The following is a 19,546-nucleotide window of genomic DNA, read 5'->3' on the forward strand; positions in this document are numbered from 1 at the left end:
CCGATGGGCTTTCTACCAATTGAAAACCATTCGATTTCTATGAGAAAGGCTATACACATACTTTTAACAGGAATGCGAGCTGCTTCTTCTGCTCTTCCAGTCTCACTGTGGTGGCCTTCCATCTCTCCTGAATGTCAATGAGTTCTGCCTGTAGGGAAGCCTCCGCCTCGCTGTCAGCAGAGAGCAGCAGCTGCTTCCCAGCCTCCACAGTGAGGATGTAGCTGCCTTGCTGCCTGTGGAGCACTCGATCTCTAAGCTGGAACAGCAGAGGAAAATATTCCCTGTTAGTTTTATAGCCCTGACAAATTCTACACAGGTTGCAATCGCTTACACCTCTCTTTTCCTTACACCACACACGTGGAATATTTGGTCAAAAGTATTTGGACACATCTTATTCATTGAGTTCAGGTTTTCATTTACTCCCATTGTCGTGAATATATAAAATCCAAACCCTGGCCATGCTGTCTGGAATTCTAACTACTTGTACAAGAATGCCATGTTGTAAAGAGCTCACTGACTTTGAGCGTGATATCTTAGTAGGATGTCACCATAACAAGTCAATCCATGAGATTTCTTCCCTTCTGAAATATTCCTCCATCACCTGTAAGTTCTATTACTGAAAAATGGTAGAATTTAGGGTCCACAGCAGCTCAGCTATGAAGTGAAGACTATGTAAAATTCCAGAGTTGTGTCTCCAAGAGGTAAAGCGTGCAAAAGTAACTCTCTACTGACTTAATAATGACTCTCTGCTGACTCAACACCAATCCACACCTCCACTGGCATTAATATCAGCATAAAACTGTGCACTGGGAGCTCCATGACATGGCTTTTTCTGGTAGTGAAATAAAGCTGCATGCAAGCTTTACATCACCGAGCACAATGTCAAGTGTCGGATGCTGTGGTGTAAAGCACACCACTGAAAACTGTAGCATTGGCCTGTTCTGTGAAGTCTGCTAGATGAATCTGGATTTAGAGAATGCCAGGACATCATCAAACTGAAAGGTTTGGTGGAGGATGGTTAACACTATATGTTTTTTTCAGGGGTTGCCTAGTATACTACTACAAAAAACCCCTTGTTATACTAAATGTTCGGCCCTGAGAAAATAATAAAGCCTATACTCACTTCCCATGTCGGTGTTATTCCTGCGGTGTGACACGTGACGCCGGCGCCCAATCAGCACTGCCGTCACTGTCTCCGCCTTCGTATGAACTGAACATGAAGATGAAACCAGGGCTGCAGCTGATCCTGGACTTCCTCTTCACGTTCAGTTTGTCCAAAGGTGGGAACAGTGATGCTATCGCTGATTGGATGCCAGGTATCACGTGTCATTACACTGTATCACAGCCCCGGGACCGCGAGTGCCGACACCGTTGGAAAGGAGCCGGAATGGGAGGTGAGTATAGACTTTATTATATTATTGGGGCCGGACATTTACTTTAAGAAGGGGTTTTCCTAGTAATGGACAACCCCCTTCAGTATACCAAGACATTTTGGACAATAGTATGTTTCCAATTTTGTGGGAATAGTTTGCCCTTTTCTGTTCCAGCATGACTTTGTCCCAGTGCATAAAGCAAACGCCATAAAGACATGGCTGGGTAAGATTAGTATAGAAGAAGTTGGCAGACCCATGCAGAACCTTGAACTCAACCCCATGGAAAACATCCTTCTGATTATCTAGAATTGAGATTGCAAGCCAGGTTCTTTCTCCGATATCAGTATCAGACCTCACAAATCCTCTGGATGAATGTGCAAAAATTCCAGTATACGTGCTCCAAAATCTTGTATGAAGCCTTCATATAAGAATGGAAGCTGTAAGAAACCTACCGAGAAGAGTAGAAGGTGGACTAGCTCCATATTAATGCCTATGAATTTTCATAAAATCTCCTGAGGATGGAATGTGTAAGCATCCCAATACATTTGCACATTTAGTGTACATTCTATGGCTAATTTCAGCAAAATCCATAATAGTATGGTTTTAAAACTGCAATAGCACTCAGAGTGCCTGGAGGAAACCCAAGCTCCATACAGATATTGCCCAGCACAGCAAGGAAAACAATGTAACCACTGAGCCACAAAGCTGCTCCCATCATGGATCATGTATAGTATGTATAGTAAAGCTCTGCTCACATCGTCATCAGATTTTCCACTAGGATTTTAGGATCCTACTCTTATCACCAAAACACAGATTCTATCGGGTGCTGCAAATGTGAACACAACCTAATCAACAAGGCGTAACATGGTTTTCTTTCTTTAGGAGGAGTCGCTTGTTTCCTTGGTTTGGAATTGCTCTCTACATTTTGAAGTTAATTTGGCAACAATTACCAAAAAAAACCCTAATTCACATCCCTAATTCACATTTATGTTTCCGATTACCAATGCTGTAATAATACAACTGACATTAGGCAATGGTCACTTCAGCGTATATACGGCACATAGAACATATTATTAAGTATTCAAATCTACGAGCAGCATGATTTAAGGTCAGAGACTCTGATTCCAGGGATCACTTACTCTACTGGCTGCTGCAGTTTTGATTAAAAACTGTTTTATCTGCTACAGATCTAGCAGTTCTCTGAATACTGAGCCCTGTATAACTCCGCCCAGACCACTAATTGGCAGCTGTCAGTGTACACTATGTGTAGGCAGGAAGATGCCAATCAGTGGTGGGGCATGGCTGGACTACCTGGCAGCAGGTTTATTGATTCCCTACTGATAATTTCCTGCTAAAAAACATCAATAAGCCATCCAGTAAGTGACACATCATTGGAAACAGGGTCTCTGACATTAATCTGTACTCAAATTAGGTGGCAAAAACTTGGTGTCAGATTTAAAAATCACGTGACGAGTATCCAGCTCAGCTGACCAATTCCAATGTTCAATCTGGTGAGCTGCATGGCAGACTAAATGAACTGATAAAGTTATTGCAAACTTAAATTGTCACCTTAACCATATTTTTCCATGGGTGGAATAAGAAGGATGCAATGTGCATTGGAAACATGTTGGAGTTGTCTATATACTACACTGATGGATTCTGTGACAAAATATACGTTGTTAATTTGGACACCTCTCCTTACTTGGTTGAGTAGGAAAGATGTTGATTTATCCTGTTGTGTAGTAGAATATAATAGTAATTTATCATTTACATCAAGGGCGCCACATCTTACTATCTGTCATGTAATAATAAAAAAGACGTCTATTGATTTCTGGAAAACGAAGATGTACCTGGACTTCATCTAGTAGGGTTCTGGCTTGCTGAAGTGGTATAGGGATACTTCCCAGGCCGGTCACTGGCTGATAGGACATCTCCACGAGCCATTTCCTCAGTTTTTCTGCCATCTCCCTATAGCGCTGCCATTGGCGTATCTGGCTATCAATGATCCCTCTCCTTTGCTGAGCGCGTCGGATCACTCCTTGCCACTGATTACTTAGCAAGGTCAGCTTGAGGCTGAACTCATCCCTAAGAGATGAAAGTGAGAGCGATAGTTAGTGAAGAGATCATACTAATCTTGTGTGGAATCAAAAAGATTTTTTCTGTTCTCTGGAAATAATGTTCCTCTTCTAAGACAGAAAATTGTTATTACATAGAGCATATGAAATTATATGAAATCGCAGAAAAAGACTGACGACTCTTTAATGCATTTATAGTGATTCTGTACCTATCATCCACTTGTCCTTGCTCAAGAAGCCTTTGTCCATCGGCAATTATTGAGTGCAAAATCTGTTGGCGGCTGAACATTTCGGCTTGAAATAGCTGACAATGGAAAAAAAAGTCCGTCAATGGCTGTCACAGATAGCTTCTTGGAGAGCAGTGGCGGTTTGCTAGCTAAGCAGTGATGGAGGGTTTGGCATGCCGTTCTCTGGACATTTACTGACCTGTCACGATATTGAGACATTGCCACCTTTTCAAGAAATTTTGCAACAGTCAGTAAAAAACTTTTGTTACATCTTTTCTGCCTTTTCCCTTACTACCACAAATGCACACCTCTTGTCAATGGCCTGTCACATCCCAAAGAAAGGCAGAAGATGGGAAAAGAAGAGTGTACAACATTTTCCAACTAACTTGCATATCAGCTCTAGTCAGCCATCTTGAATTTTGACATAGTTCTGCAAGTTCTTGTTAACAGACACCCACCATCTTATCTGAAATCTTACATATGTAATGTACTGGGGCAGGATTTTTTAAGATTATTGTACAATGCTTGGCTTGAAGGCTATACCCCCAAAATTAAAAAACCAGAGCATGTTTAGAAAATTAAGCCAGGAGGGAATGCTGAGTGCACTGTGGTCTCTAATAAAAGCTGTAACTGGGAGTAGTGCAGGATCAGCAATGCAATATATTTACAAAATTACTCATTTGTGTGTGCAAATTATATAAACTGTAATATTGTGAGAACTATCATGAGCATTAACTCACAGCCTTAAGCTTTAATTACAGTGAATCTAAGCCCTATGGTTAATGTATACCCATGAAAAGGTGGTACCAGAGGGGTACAACTCAAGGACAGAGGGGGTGACCATGACCATGTCAGTAGGGAAAGGAGGCCTGCCTGGAGTGTGGGCAGCGGCTGCTCTAACTGTATCCGTGTTTTCATGATGCAGATACAGCTAAAAACTGTGGCAGATTAGAGAGCCCATGGCCTCCTGCTCTACCAATAGCTCTTGTAAGTCCAAGGCTACTTAAGGCCTGTGGCCAATGGAGCATGTGGATGAGGTCAGCCAGCGTGATGATGTCACATCATTGTGCCGCCTTCACCAGTGCTAGCGGGTTGCAGAGAGAAGAAGGTTGGTGCCGTTTGAGTTTGATTTTTTTTATTCAAAATCAGTGCATGAAAGGTCACAAAAGGGGGACATCATTAGTATGTAAAGGTACAGAGGGAAAATAACTTTCGTATGGGTGCAAAGGGGTATTATTAATGTAGGGAAACACAAAGACGGCATTATTATTATATGGAGGCAAAAAGGGGGGATTATTATTAAATGGAGGCACAAAAGGGGCATTATTATTATATGGAGGCACAAAGGGGGGCATTATTATTAAATGGAGGCACAAAAGGGGCATTATTATTACACGGAGGCACAAAGGGGGGCATTATTATTGTATGGGGCATAAAGCAGGGCATTGTAAATGGGGCATAACTTCTGCTATTGGGAACTACTACTGTGTGGAGACATAGAGAGGACATTATAACTGTGTCGAGGTAAATGGGGTGCGGTGATATTTGTGGAGGGGCACAAAATGAGCATACGGCAATGCGGGATAGTATTCTTTCTGTGTAGAACGCATGTTACCAGCAGTTTGTTAAGAGATACACATACAAGATGTGGTTGGTATGACATTTTCATGGCAGCCTGAGACAGACAGAGAAGAGTACTGGTAAATAAGGCATAAAGAACATCAATATAATTGGGTGCGTTACTGGATTTATCTGTAAATACACATATATATGTTTTACAGGTCACCCATGTTCTACTGGTATCTTCCACTGTATAGTGTTTGTTAATGATCACCATGGTGCTATTAAATGATTACTATGTTGTGGTAATATGTGGGCATGGTGTGACTGTATTTTTTATTCCCAATGCAATAGTATGGTTGGCAGTACTGATGTTCGTATAATGAGTTTTGTTCAGTAAGAATTCAGGGGTATTTGTTACTGTTATAGTGGTATTCTTTGTTAGTGGTAAGAAGGTGTTGCTTATATATTGTGATATATATTAGTTTATATATTTATGATTTTTTTTTGTTTGTTTTCTTTTAGGGAGGTGGAACATATATCCTTATAGCAAGACATCCTGGGGGCCCAGATTCAAAATTTGTGCCTGGGTCCAAAGGACTCTAGTTATGGCCATGTGTGGTGTATACATTAGGGCTCTGGAGTAACCTCTAGGGTAGGTGCACACACTGAGTTTTTGTCTCAAAAACTGAAGGATCTCCTAGTACCCTCAAAGTGAATGATTTTCCTTAAGTCTCATGCGCATGTTGCTTATTTTTTTCCTTCCAGATGAAGTTTTGCAGCATGTCAATTCTTTCAGCATTTTTGCAGCAGACTTCACCCTTACTAATGAGTGGGGAAAACTATGTAACAAAAACGCATGTAACAAATGTAACAAAAACGCAGTTATTTACAGTATTCTTCCTGTTGAGAGATGCAGAGATTTCTGTTGCAAATACTTAACATGTGCACATACCCTTAGGTCTTTGCACATGTAATAAAACTTGCCAGTGGGATTGAACAGAATGAGCAACAACCCAGTCCGCCTTTATTACTTACCTCATGTGCCCTTTGTTGCTCTAAAAGGCTCTGGTAATTTCCAGGGATCTCCACCGCAAGCTTCTGCTCTGTCTGTATTAAAAACTCCATCCAGGTCTCACATTTTTCCAAAAAGGTCTGATGATGTAGTAGGAAAGACTGTAATTTGCTGCAAAAGAACCAATCATTCAGAAGAATTGCTGCCACTTGAACATTAAGAACATAAAAAAACAGTAGACCTACAGGAAAATACAAAGAGAACCTACCTACAGAGACAATGCAGAAAGCTTGAGCTTCATATTTTCTTTTCTAAAACTCAAATTTCTAAATACCCCATGTTACACTGAATCCTCGCAAATAACCAATAATAAGACTATAATAAACACAATAACCTGATTTTGCCACTATAACTCTCCAACCAGAATCACATGCTGAAGATAGGTTTCATATAATCAAGTTTACTCTTTGAAAAGACGTTACAATGAGAATCACACTAAAAGGGTGTTTGATGAACTGAACCAAATCCACAAGATCTCGTAACTAGAAATGAGGAAATCTGAACTGTAAATTTTGTGGTTCGTACTGGACACCTAGTGTCAGGTGCTGAACTCTGAACACAGACTTCTCCTGGAACTCTGTTTTAGACTGGAGTCACACACAACGTATAAAAAAAAATCGGCCAGCTTTACACGGACGAGAATTGCAGAAATGTTCCCTGAACAGTGATCCGTATGTCATCCGTGTGCAGTTCGAGGATGCGATTTTCTCGCATGTAAGCATCTGTGTGACATCCGTATGGCGAGATTTTCTCGCCGGCTTGCAAAATGGACATATAATGGATCCATGGCCTCAAATATTCATGAAAACATATTTATAGTCTATATATTTCATTCAGAGCTAGATAGCAAAATAGCCGATAATTCAATTGTCGGCATCTGTAAAATCATTACAGAACCCAACAGGATACGAGACATGGTTTACATACAGTAAACCATTTCATATCCCTTATATTTTTATATATCCCTCACTAATAATGTTAGTAGTGTGTGTGTGTAAAATTTTGGAGCTGTAGGTTTTAAAGAATTAAATCACGGAAAAAACTGGCGTTGGCTCCACCGCAATTTTCTCTACCAGAGAGGGAAAGCCAGTGACTGAGGGCAGATATTAATAGCCTAGAGAGGGACCATGGTTATTGCCCCCCCCCCCCCTCCCTGGCGAAAAACATCTGCCCCCAGCCACCCCAGAAAAGGCGCATCTTACAGATGTACCTATTCCAGCACTTAGCCTCTCTCTTCCCACTGCCCTGTAGCGGTGGCATATGGGGTAATAAGGGGTTAATGTCCCCTTGCTATTGTAAGGTGACATTAAGACTAGTTAATAATGGAGAGGTGTCAATAAGACACCTATCCATTATTAATCCACTAGTATGAAAGGGTTAAAAAATACACACACATGCAGAATAAAGTCTTTTAATGAAATAATTAAAACACATGTTTTCCATCTTTATTGCACTCTCAATCCAAGCGAAGCCCTCGTTCTCCTGTAAAAAAATTGTAAAATAAAAAAAGAACAATATCCCATGCCTGTGCGCCGTACAGTCAAGTCCCACGCTGCAATCCACATCAAGGGGTTAAATAGTTTACAACTGGGAGCAGTGCTAATGCTACCGCCCCAACTGTAAACCACTGTGTAATGAATGAAAAGCTGCCTGCGCAGCCTCCCCCCGGGAGTCTGCGCATGCTCAGTAACGTCAGCGGTAGTCACTGTGGCTGCGCAGACTCCCTGCCTGACGCGGTGAACTTGACAGTGTGGGAAAATGATCAGAAACTTTCCCACGCTAATGAGTTCATGACTGGTCAGGCGGGGAGGCTGGACAGCATGCTGCAATTGTCACCGACACTCTGCCGAGTCTTGGCTCACTGGCCGAGTGATGTCCATTATACGATGACACGGGCAATGGAGAAGATAGAGAAATTCATTTCTCCGCCTCATCAGTAGTTGCGCACCGATCCGCTCTGTGTGAGAGGCTCGTAGCACAGACGCATGACACCCGGCTCCCGCTCGCAGGAGAGCAGGAGCAGAGGGTCATTAGCATTTTGCATCTGATGCTCTTACATCAGATGCAATACGCTAGTGTGACTCCGGCCTAAGGAAGAAGTGGTTCAATTGAAGTTATCATAGCAAACTGTATTAATTTCCATTAAGGTTTAGAAAGTAAACAATCAATGTATATGAATATATGTGTGTGTGTGTGTGTATATATATATATATATATATACATACACACACATATACACATGGTACCGTGCAAAGTAAATAAGGCAAGCGAGGAAAAAATGCTGTGAAGTATGAATGCCTTCAATAATAGAAGTGATGATAGTTTATTTTATCAAATCCTTTTGTCTCTTCAGGTATTACTAGGAAGACACCTATTAGGAAAGCATACGATTGGTTCTGAATTTCTTCTGCAGCACGATAATGACCACAAACATAAAGTCAACGTCGTTCAAAGGGTTGTCTGGCCTTAGGGTACAAAGATGCAGTCATTGAGTATTCTCCGGTGGCGGCACCAGGAGCTGCATGAGCGTGACCGCAAGTATATGATTTGAATTCATGCGGTCATGTGCCGAATAGATGGGTGCGGACTCGCTCAATGCAAGTGTAGGCCGGACATAGTCTAGTTGGAATGTGGCCGACAGAATGTAAATCGCATACTTGTGGTCACATGACTGCCTGCTCCCGACACCAGTGAATCCTCACAGCGCGCAGTGACTGCAGACTTGTCTAAGGCCAGACAGCCCTTTTAAGCACTGTCTTCAGAGTAAAGAATAACAAAGAGTCCTGGAAGTGATGATATGGCCTTCATATAGCTCTGATATTAACATCATTGAGACTGTGAGGTATTCCATGAAGAGACAGGAGGGTTTGTGGAAGCATACATCCACAGAAGATCTGCGATTTATTCTCCAAAATGTTTGGAACAACCTCCCTGTCAAATTCATTCAAAAACGCATGTATAAAACTCTAGAAGGCCGCAAGGATTTCAGCAAGGTCACCTCTTTCCTTAGGGAAAAAGACATTCCCTACAAATGGGGCTTTCCGCTAAAATTACTGGTGAGCTTCAGAGGACGGACCATTCCGATCTTCTCACCTAGAGATGGAATGGACTTCATTGACTCAATCAAAGACTCCCCCACCTCCACCAGAACCAAAAATTGAAGAATGTCACTTATATTCCTGTTGGGAGACTGCAAGTTGTAAATTGCTGATTAGATTTCTCTGCTACCAGGATGCTTTCCCTGTTTGCTTCCCTTTTTTCACAGGAGTTTTCCCGTCGAGAGGAGGTAGCATCCCTTCGGGTCTACCTGTCCATATATTCTACATTAATAAACAGGACTAACCATTTTTTCTCTTTCAGGAACTGATACCAAAATCTGAAAATTGTTGTATAGTTAATTCAAGTTATAGCCGTTTCCAATAATTGTAATTTTTCTGGTTACTTCCTAAACTTATCCCTATTTTCCAGTCACTCAGCAAAAACGTATAATGGAGCTGAACTTGACCTCATACAACGTGAGAGGGCTCAACAACCCCAGAAAAAGACACGCACTGTGGAGAGAGCTGACCGAGTCCAAGGCCAACATTATCTGCTTACAGGAAACCAAATTCCTGGAAGGTAACCACCCTTATTTTAAACACCACAAATACCCACACATGTTCGAATCTTGTAACACAAAGAAAAGAGCAGGAGTCCTAACATTGATGAGAGCTCAATCCCGTTTGAGACCCTAGGTGAATTTAAAGATAAAAATGGCCGCTTCCACATACTCATTTGTAAAATAAACGATCAGGAGTGTACGATAGCAAACATTTACGCCCCAAATGTTGGCCAGGTCCCATTCCTGAACAAAATCGTGAAAAAAATCGAAGAGGTCAGGAGAGGCAATCTGTTTCTGCTGGGGGACTTCAATGTCACCCCGGACAACAGGTTGGACTCCTCCTCCAAAAACAGACCCGCTAATGACTGCCTCAATAACTGGCTAGATAACAATGAACTATTTGACGGCTTCAGGTGCCTTAACGCCAATTCTAAAGAATATACACACTTCTCGGACATCCATCAATCAGCCGCGAGAATAGACTTAATTGTCACAGACATCCACTCCCTGACAAAATTCAAGGAAATATCAATTGGAGTTAGGTCAATTTCGGACCATGCTCCTGTCTACGGGAAACTCACAATAGGTCCCCCTCTCCTAAATGCCAGATTATGGAGATGTAGCGCCAAAATCCTACACAATCCAACTAATAAAAACACTATACAAAGCGCAATAAATAACTACTTTGAGGTCAACAAATCAGAGTCAACCAATCCTTGCATCAATTGGTGCGCACACAAGGCGGTTATCAGACGACTGTTGCTGGGAATGGCATCCAGGGAAAAAAAGGAGTCTAGGAGAATAATTAAAGACCTATCTAATAAAATTCGGACACTAGAAAACAATATACTAAACAATAACACAGCCCCCCAGAACACCCAAAAGGAGCTTTCCAAACTAAGATCAGAATTAAGAGAGACCCTATTTTCGCCATATGACAACATAGTTAAAATGTCAAACTACAAATTTTATACATCACACAACAAACCTACTAAATACATGGCCAATAAAATAAGAACAAACAGAATCAAAAGTAGAATCAACAGAATTAACAAGCTAGATGGGTCAGGTAAAATCTCCCACCCTAACGAGATAGCAAATGAATTTGCAACATTCTACACCAAGCTTTATAACATAAACCCCCAAAATAACGACTCCACAGACAATTTGGTCAAAATAGACAAAATCAAAGACTTTCTAAAACAAATAAACCTCCCCACCCTAACCCTAGAAGAACTTACCGCCCTCAAAGCCCCTATAACGCCCGACGAAATAGAAAACACTATCAAAGGGTTTGGCCTTCACAAGTCCCCAGGCCCCGATGGATTCTCAAATGCATACTATAAAACTTTCTCAAAAAATCTTTCCCCACACCTAGCAGAGGTTTTCAACTTTATCTTCCATGGCGGCTCCTTCCCCTCAGAAATGTTAGCGGCCACAATTTCGGTTATCCCCAAATTAAAAGGAGATCCTGAGGCCATGGAAAATTTTAGACCTATCTCCCTAATAAACGTTGATGTCAAGATTTATTCAAAAATCCTTGCAGATAGGATCGGCCTGGTGATTCCAAGGTTGATTCAAAACGACCAAATGGGATTCGTGAGAGGTAGGCAACCAGCGGATTCTACTAGAAGAATCATTAATATCTTAAGCTGGGCTAGGAAACAGGGAATCCCCATTACTCTACTGTCGCTTGATGCTGAAAAGGCCTTCGACAGAGTGGATTGGGATTTCTTGAGAGAATGCCTAAACAAATTTGGCTTCGACAAACCCCTGACATCACACATAATGGCCCTATACTCAGATCCCAAGGCCAGCGTCTACTGCAACTGTCAAATTTCGGACCCCTTTAGTATCAGGAACGGTACTAGACAAGGTTGCCCACTCTCCCCGATCCTATTTAACCTAGTAATTGAACCACTGGCAGAAATTATAAGATCCAATAACAAAATAACAGGCATTTCCACACCCACCAGACACCACAAAATCTCCCTCTTTGCAGACGACATTATTCTATCCCTCTCCAACCCAGAAACCTCAATTCCCGAAGCAATCCAAACTATCGAAAGATTCTCCTCATTCTCAAACTTTAAAATTAATAAAGCTAAATCCAATATACTCCCAATAGGTCTTAGTGAAGCCCAAGCCCATACTATAAAAAACCTAACAACCCTAAACTGGTGTGAAAAAGAACTCACTTACCTAGGTATCATAATAAATAAAACAAATATAGGGACAATAAAATCTAACTTCAATCTACTGAAAGAAATACTAAACAAGGAAACCATAACACATAGGCACAACACACTTACATGGTGGGGCAGAGCTCTGACAATGGGTCTATTCATTCTACCTAGACTTTTATACATCCTGAGATGTGTCCCCCTACCATTTTCAGACATCAGCTTCACACACCTACAGGAACAGATAAAAACCTTTATCTGGAACTCAAAAAAGCCACGTACTGCCACCCAAACTCTTTTTAAAAGAAAAATAAATGGAGGGATTAATATCCCAAACATAAAAGCCCACTTCCACACACTGCTTATAAAACAGAGTATCCACTGGATGCAGAACTCCAACCCGCCAGTATGGCTTGATCTCGAGACAGCTCTAAATAACAATAGCCACCCAAAATCGATTATATACAAATCAATATTTGGCAACCTCCCAAATTCAGTCTCCCACCCCATCTTTCAGGCAACAGCCTCAGCCTGGAAAAAATTATCACTCCAAAATAAAGGCCTTAAACACTCAGCTATATTAAGATACATTCCCATCTCCTTGGCCTATTCCATAATTGGCCAAACTTTCCCAAAAATTTGGTCAGACTCAAAAATTAAGAAGATTGGGGACATACACTCAGGAGAGACCTTTATAAGCTTCCAAAATATGAAACGCCAATATGGCACTCAACCATCCTCTTTCCTAGAGTTTCTTATACTCAAAAAGAACATAGGATCTTTTATGGGGAGGAGACCCAAATTATCAGAATCATCCATTAAACTCCTAAGCAATATTGGACATAGCATATTTTGGAGCCACAAATTCATTTATAGCAATTTCAACTCTGACTTTACTCTCTCTAAAAGTCCCCCAATGTTCAAATGGGAACAAGATTTAAAAAACACTTATAGTATTGAAGAGTGGGAAAAGGCTTTCACCACCTCTTACCAGTCCACTCTTTCAATGGCCCTACAAGAAACACACTTCAAGGTAGTATCAAGATGGTATTACACCCCCAGCAGATTGGCGCACATGGACACCATAAATTCTGCCCAATGCTGGAGAGGCTGTGGCCAAAGAGGAGACATTATGCACATTTTCTGGAGCTGTCCCGTGATAAATCCCATATGGAAAAAATTATCTAAAGAAATCATCAACAAACTTACTAGCACACCCTTTGACTTGAAGCCCCAGGGGGCTCTGTTGTCTCTTGGACTCGGTCAGCTCGACCATAACCAAAAACTACTGATAACTCATATCTGCTTAGTCGTAAAAAATCTCATAGCATCAAATTGGAAAACTCAACAAACCCCATCAACAAAAGACATCATCTCAAGGATCTCTCTTCATAGATCCCATGAGTCTCACTTCGCAATTGCCAATAACCAGTACCTAAAGTTTGCAAAAAAGTGGTCCAGATGGGATCAGCAATTTCCCACACCCATCACCTGAACACCAGTCAAGTTCATGCTCCATTTGCCAAGTATAAAATAGTCCTACTGTTTTGGTGCTGTTGTCGTCTCATAAAGAGTCAAATATTGTGTTGTTTTGTGTTATTACTGCTTTTTCAAATATCACAAAAAAGCTCTATAGCTTATGATGCTCTCTTCGACTCATAAAGAGTCAAATTCCACGTCGTTTGTGATACTACTGCTATTTCAAAAGTTTTGTTTTGTGTTATTACTGCTTCTACACATATCACAAAAAAAAAAAAAAAAAAAAGTTCTATTGCTACCGATGCTCTCTTCGACTCATAAAGAGTCAAATTTCACGTCGTTTGTAACACTACTGCTATTTCACAAGTTCATTACTATTATGTTTTTGTATCTGTACATACAGGTCCTTCTAAAAAAATTAGCATATAGTGTTAAATTTCATTATTTACCATAATGTAATGATTACAATTAAACTTTCATATATTATAGATTCATTATCCACCAACTGAAATTTGTCAGGTCTTTAATTGTTTTAATACTGATGATTTTGGCATACAACTCCTGATAACCCAAAAAACCTGTCTCAATAAATTAGCATATTTCACCCATCCAATCAAATAAAAGTGTTTTTTAATAGCAAACAAAAAAAACATCAAATAATAATGTTCAGTTATGCACTCAATACTTGGTCGGGAATCCTTTGGCAGAAATGACTGCTTCAATGCGGCGTGGCATGGAGGCAATCAGCCTGTGACACTGCTGAGATGTTATGGAGGCCCAGGATGCTTCAATAGCGGCCTTAAGCTCATCCAGAGTGTTGGGTCTTGCGTCTCTCAACTTTCTCTTCACAATATCCCACAGATTCTCTATGGGGTTCAGGTCAGGAGAGTTGGCAGGCCAATTGAGCACAGTAATACCATGGTCAGTAAACCATTTACCAGTGGTTTTGGCACTGTGAGCAGGTGCCAGGTCGTGCTGAAAAATGAAATCTTCATCTCCATAAAGCATTTCAGCCGATGGAAGCATGAAGTGCTCCAAAATCTCCTGATAGCTAGCTGCATTGACCCTGCCCTTGATGAAACACAGTGGACCAACACCAGCAGCTGACATGGCACCCCACACCATCACTGACTGTGGGTACTTGACACTGGACTTCAGGCATTTTGGCATTTCCTTCTCCCCAGTCTTCCTCCAGACTCTGGCACCTTGATTTCCGAATGACATGCAAAATTTGCTTTCATCAGAAAAAAGTACTTGGGACCACTTAGCAACAGTCCAGTGCTGTAGCTCAAAAGTGGCTTTACCTGGGGAATGCGGCACCTGTAGCCCATTTCCTGCACATGCCTGTGCACGGTGGCTCTGGATGTTTCCACACCAGACTCAGTCCACTGCTTCCTCAGGTTCCCCAAGGTCTGGAATCGGTCCTTCTCCACAATCTTCCTCAGGGTCCGGTCTCCTCTTCTCGTTGTACAGCGTTTTCTGCCACATTGTTTCCTTCCAACAGACTTACCATTGAGGTGCCTTGATACAGCACTCTGGGAACAGCCTATTTGTAGAGAAATTTCTTTCTGGGTCTTACCCTCTTGCTTGAGGGTGTCAATGATGGCCTTCTTGACATCTGTCAGGTCGCTAGTCTTACCCATGATGGGGGTTTTGAGTAATGAACCAGGCAGGGAGTTTATAAAAGCCTCAGGTATCTTTTGCATGTGTTTAGAGTTAATTAGTTGATTCAGAAGATTAGGGTAATAGGTCGTTTAGAGAACCTTTTCTTGATATGCTAATTTATTGAGACAGGTTTTTTGGGTTATCAGGAGTTGTATGCCAAAATCATCAGTATTAAAACAATAAAAGACCTGACAAATTTCAGTTGGTGGATAATGAATCTATAATATATGAAAGTTTAATTGTAATCATTACATTATGGTAAATAATGAAATTTAACACTATATGCTAATTTTTTGAGAAGGACCTGTAGTTCCTGCAATTTCTACATTTATGCACTTCAAATGTGAAAATGGTTCTGTTTTCTCCCCCCCACCCCTACTTTGGCAGGGGGTCTGACCTTTCCCTCCCCCTTTTCCCATCCCTACCCTCCTTTCTTTCCCTCTTCCTACCCCCCCCTCCCCCCCCCCCACCTTTCCCTTCTCAACTCCCCTCCCCCTCTCCTCCTTTTCTCCCTATTAAAGTTGAAAATCCAATAAAAGATTTTGAAAGCAAAAACGCATGTATATCTAGAAGAACTGATGCTTTGTTACTGTTTTTAACGCAAAGGGCAGTCAGGCCAAACATTGATTTAATTTAGATTTCTCCCTTGTTCATCCAATTTTTTTAATTGAAACAAATAAACTAAGAACGCTTCTATTTTTGAAAACACTCTTACATTTTAGCATTTTTTGCACAGAATTGTATATTTGTATACAGTATTTTAGAGATGGGAGAATCATTTTGCAGGTCTGCTGGATGGGATGCCTGCGAATCTCCCTACTCCCCCCATTGTTGGATCTTCATTCAGTTAGCCGGGCTGGGGCAATGTCATGTTTGAGGCATGATGCACATGTGACATTGTGCCAACCTAATTAAAAGAAGAGATGGAAACACTGGGAAGTAATCACATTTCCCATCCAGCAGTCACAAATTACTGATCGGAGTCAATGCCAACTAGGAATACATGAGCAATGTACAATTATTAACCTTACCTGAACCTTTCTGTTGTCTGAGAGGAGGCCATTGCCCAATTCCTATTCAAACATTGCATGCGTTTGATTTCTTTATCATTCAGTGGCAGTCGATATCCTAACTCATTGAGACGATCCAAGTCTGGTGCCATGCTGCTAAACTTTAACATCTGCCTCTGCAACACAGAAGTATATGAGACATATGAAGCACACCCTTCTACAAAGCAGCATGTATTCTGTAGAATCAGGCACGGGCCTGGGAACTTGCTTACTTTGAGCTCCTCCATCCTCTCTTGAATTGTGGAGAGGTCTGACGATCGGTTCGGGTCCTGTCCATTTAGAACATCTCCTGCTTCTAGGAGCCACATTTCTAGGCCTTCAAGACTCTTTACAAATGTTTCATAATCCAGGACGCCCGCCTGCAACAAAACCAACAGTAACAATTAATTATCATGTTTCCATTTAGCTTAGTACGGAATATACCTGCAAAAAGAAATATTTCAATATGTATTATTCATAAAAATAGTTTTAGATAAATCAGCTAGCTGTCTACTCTAAAAAATCAGAAAGATTAGAATTTTTATTGTATGTCGTGTTAGAAATGGTCATGACTTGCTCCACAATGCCATTTAATGATACTAGACACTGAATATCACAATAATCAGACGCCGGAACCTGTTATGATGCATTATGCCATATGCGTCATGATTAAAGTGCACATGACCGCTGCAGCTAATCACTGGACTTAGAGAAGTTGGTCAGCACAGGAATACTGAGCCCAGTGATTGGGCGCAACAGTCACAAGTGGTGTAGTCATAACGTCATTGCAGCCTGGCAGTGAACACAGGAGCAAGGGTAAGAAATGTGGGATTTTAAGCCTTGGAAATCCTTAGGAATGCATAAAGAAAACTCATACAAAGTCATAGAAGCAACCAGAATCCAAGTAATTCTTATTTTCATTCCATTTAACTTGGGCAAGAAAAAAAGTTCAAGGGGTTGTCCAATATTATAAACCATGACGGCTTTCTTCTAGAAATAGTGCCCCACCTGTCCACAGGTTGTATGGCAGGTCAGCTCCATTCAATTTAATAGAGCCAAGCAGTAATACCAGGCACAATCAACAGACAAATTAGGTCAAAAGCAGCTATATTTTTCACAAACATGTCGACTTCTTCAATGTTCTTTGGTATGGCACATCTTATAAAACATGCCATCCAGAATGAAAAACAGATTATGAACATATGAATATATTCACTCCCACAAAACTGTGTACCTGCAGTATTGCCTGTTGGCGTTGTAGTGCCTGCTCCAACACTGACAAACGCTGGCTCAAGGAAAGGTGATCGGACAGGATGGTTGCGGCAGCAGATGAGTCGACCTGTTGTTTAAGCTGCTCCCCTGTCTCCTGGAGGACAGCCAATGACCCTTTAGCAGCACCAAGGTTTTTCAAAAGACCCTGAATTGGTCAGAAAACACATTAGTGAGAGAAGTCAAAAAACTCTTGACCTAGCAGTCTTCTGATCTCTTAATCATACACCTTTTAATGAGTTTTGGCTGTTTTTCAAATACATTTTTAGATAATGGGCAAATGCCCTACATATGTCTTCGTTTTGACAAATCTCCCTCATAGGCATAAATCTGAACTTAAAAAATGACAATATGAAGCTATAACAAAACATGTAAGATCTACACTTTGGTGCACTATATATACTCTATGCATGTATACATATATATATATATATATATACGGTATATTTTTTTGTGTATTTATACACAAATCACATATATATTTATATCTAACATTATATATACAAAATATGTATTTTGTAGGTATATGTATAGCAGTATCTATATATATACAGAAAGCAAGATGTATGTACAGTATACAGTATGACAATATGCTAGCTCCCCAACACGCTGTATCCTAAGATCTCATGTTGGGAATTAGTTGCCATTAACAAAGTTTTCCAATCTGCTGCCTGTCCTGTAGATTGGGATTTCTGATGTGCATTTCATTTTTATTGCAACATAATGGATGCCCTTTGTGGCTAACTCTATGCTGGACTCATATTTTGCGCTCATTTCAGGTTTTCATCCAGACAACCAGACTGATTTAATAAGAAATTATATGTGCAGTGTGTTCCCCGTTTTCGGACTGATCGACATCTGTTGTGTATTGGGGCCTCTAAAGTCTCCAACGACGCAATATGTGGGGAGACATGAGGGTGAAGAAATTGTTTTTTTAACTGCCCGATCCTCTTTCTTACACATTAGTCGAATCAAGCATGAACATACAGGGAAAGAAATGTGTGTAGTCATCTGCAGTGTCAGTTCTTTTCTGTGTCACGCTTGTGAGTGAATGTATTGTGAACAGAAAAAGAAGGTAAAAAAATACAATTTTATAGGAAAACATTTCATTGTCATACATACATTGCATTCTTGTATCCAGGTGGCGATCTCTTCATCTCCGATGTCCTTGTTGGTGGCGGTCTTGAGTAACTGATTGGCGCGATCTTCTTGTAGCTGAACGTTATTTGCACATTGAATGCAGAAGTCCTTGTATTTCTGCCACAGGTGAAGAAGAGTCTTGCTCGAGTGCAGCTGTTCTGTGATGTCTTCGAATAAACTGTTCCATCTTAAGATACAGAATTGGTGTTAGAAATGTCAAAAACACAGAACACAAGGCCTCGTTCACATACATCTGCTCTGACACAGAGTTCTGCACAGATTCCGCGAAGAAAGACTTGTTAAATCTGACAAGAATCCGCATCGAATGCATGTGAATGAGGTTTTAGCACATCCATTCACCTACGATGGAAAAGTAACAGAATGTGAATAGTAAATGAATGACACTAGGGTAATGAAGATACATCAGCCAATGTATGAACATACCGCTACTCATCATTTACCCTAAAATGTGTGTTATTAGAAGTATGACACAGTTATTGACCATCTGCACCAGAGTTGGAGCCACGCGACCGAGCGTGTCACTTTGTAAAGGCAGGCGATGCTTACTGCTTGGCCGGGATTGAGTCATATTTATAAAATGCAACTTAAAAAAAATGCAAAAAGTCACAAACGACTGCTATGAAAAAGTTGCATTTACATAGAAAAACTGATGTCATTTTAGCCATGGGAAAGCTAGTGAAATGATACATGTGCTCCCATGTGGATACATTTAGCCTAGAAATTGGGTAAAGTGATGAATGTGGGTATTTCCACAAAACAGGAAAGCCCCTGAATGGCAGCTGGCCATCTAACATTTCTATACAGAACAGAGGAGCCGAAGGAGTCAGCA

The 19,546-nt window shown here is 40.9% G+C and overlaps 1 protein-coding gene across 1 annotated transcript in view; it reads right to left on the reverse strand.

The window, feature by feature from the left end:
- The window catches only part of SYNE1 (spectrin repeat containing nuclear envelope protein 1), a 493,169-nt gene that overhangs the window by 73,993 nt on the left and 399,630 nt on the right, over positions 1–19,546 (reverse strand). The window contains exons 117-124 of the mRNA XM_069769177.1: positions 18,679–18,883; positions 17,522–17,704; positions 16,521–16,667; positions 16,270–16,424; positions 6,274–6,421; positions 3,658–3,752; positions 3,224–3,458; positions 62–256 (exon numbers count right to left, since the gene is read on the reverse strand). Of these exons, the coding sequence (XP_069625278.1) occupies positions 62–256; positions 3,224–3,458; positions 3,658–3,752; positions 6,274–6,421; positions 16,270–16,424; positions 16,521–16,667; positions 17,522–17,704; positions 18,679–18,883 (1,363 nt within the window). The remainder of the gene's footprint in view (positions 1–61; positions 257–3,223; positions 3,459–3,657; positions 3,753–6,273; positions 6,422–16,269; positions 16,425–16,520; positions 16,668–17,521; positions 17,705–18,678; positions 18,884–19,546) is intronic.

The sequence above is a fragment of the Ranitomeya imitator genome, chromosome 5 (genome assembly GCF_032444005.1).
Source record: "Ranitomeya imitator isolate aRanImi1 chromosome 5, aRanImi1.pri, whole genome shotgun sequence".
Lineage (NCBI taxonomy): Eukaryota > Metazoa > Chordata > Amphibia > Anura > Dendrobatidae > Ranitomeya > Ranitomeya imitator.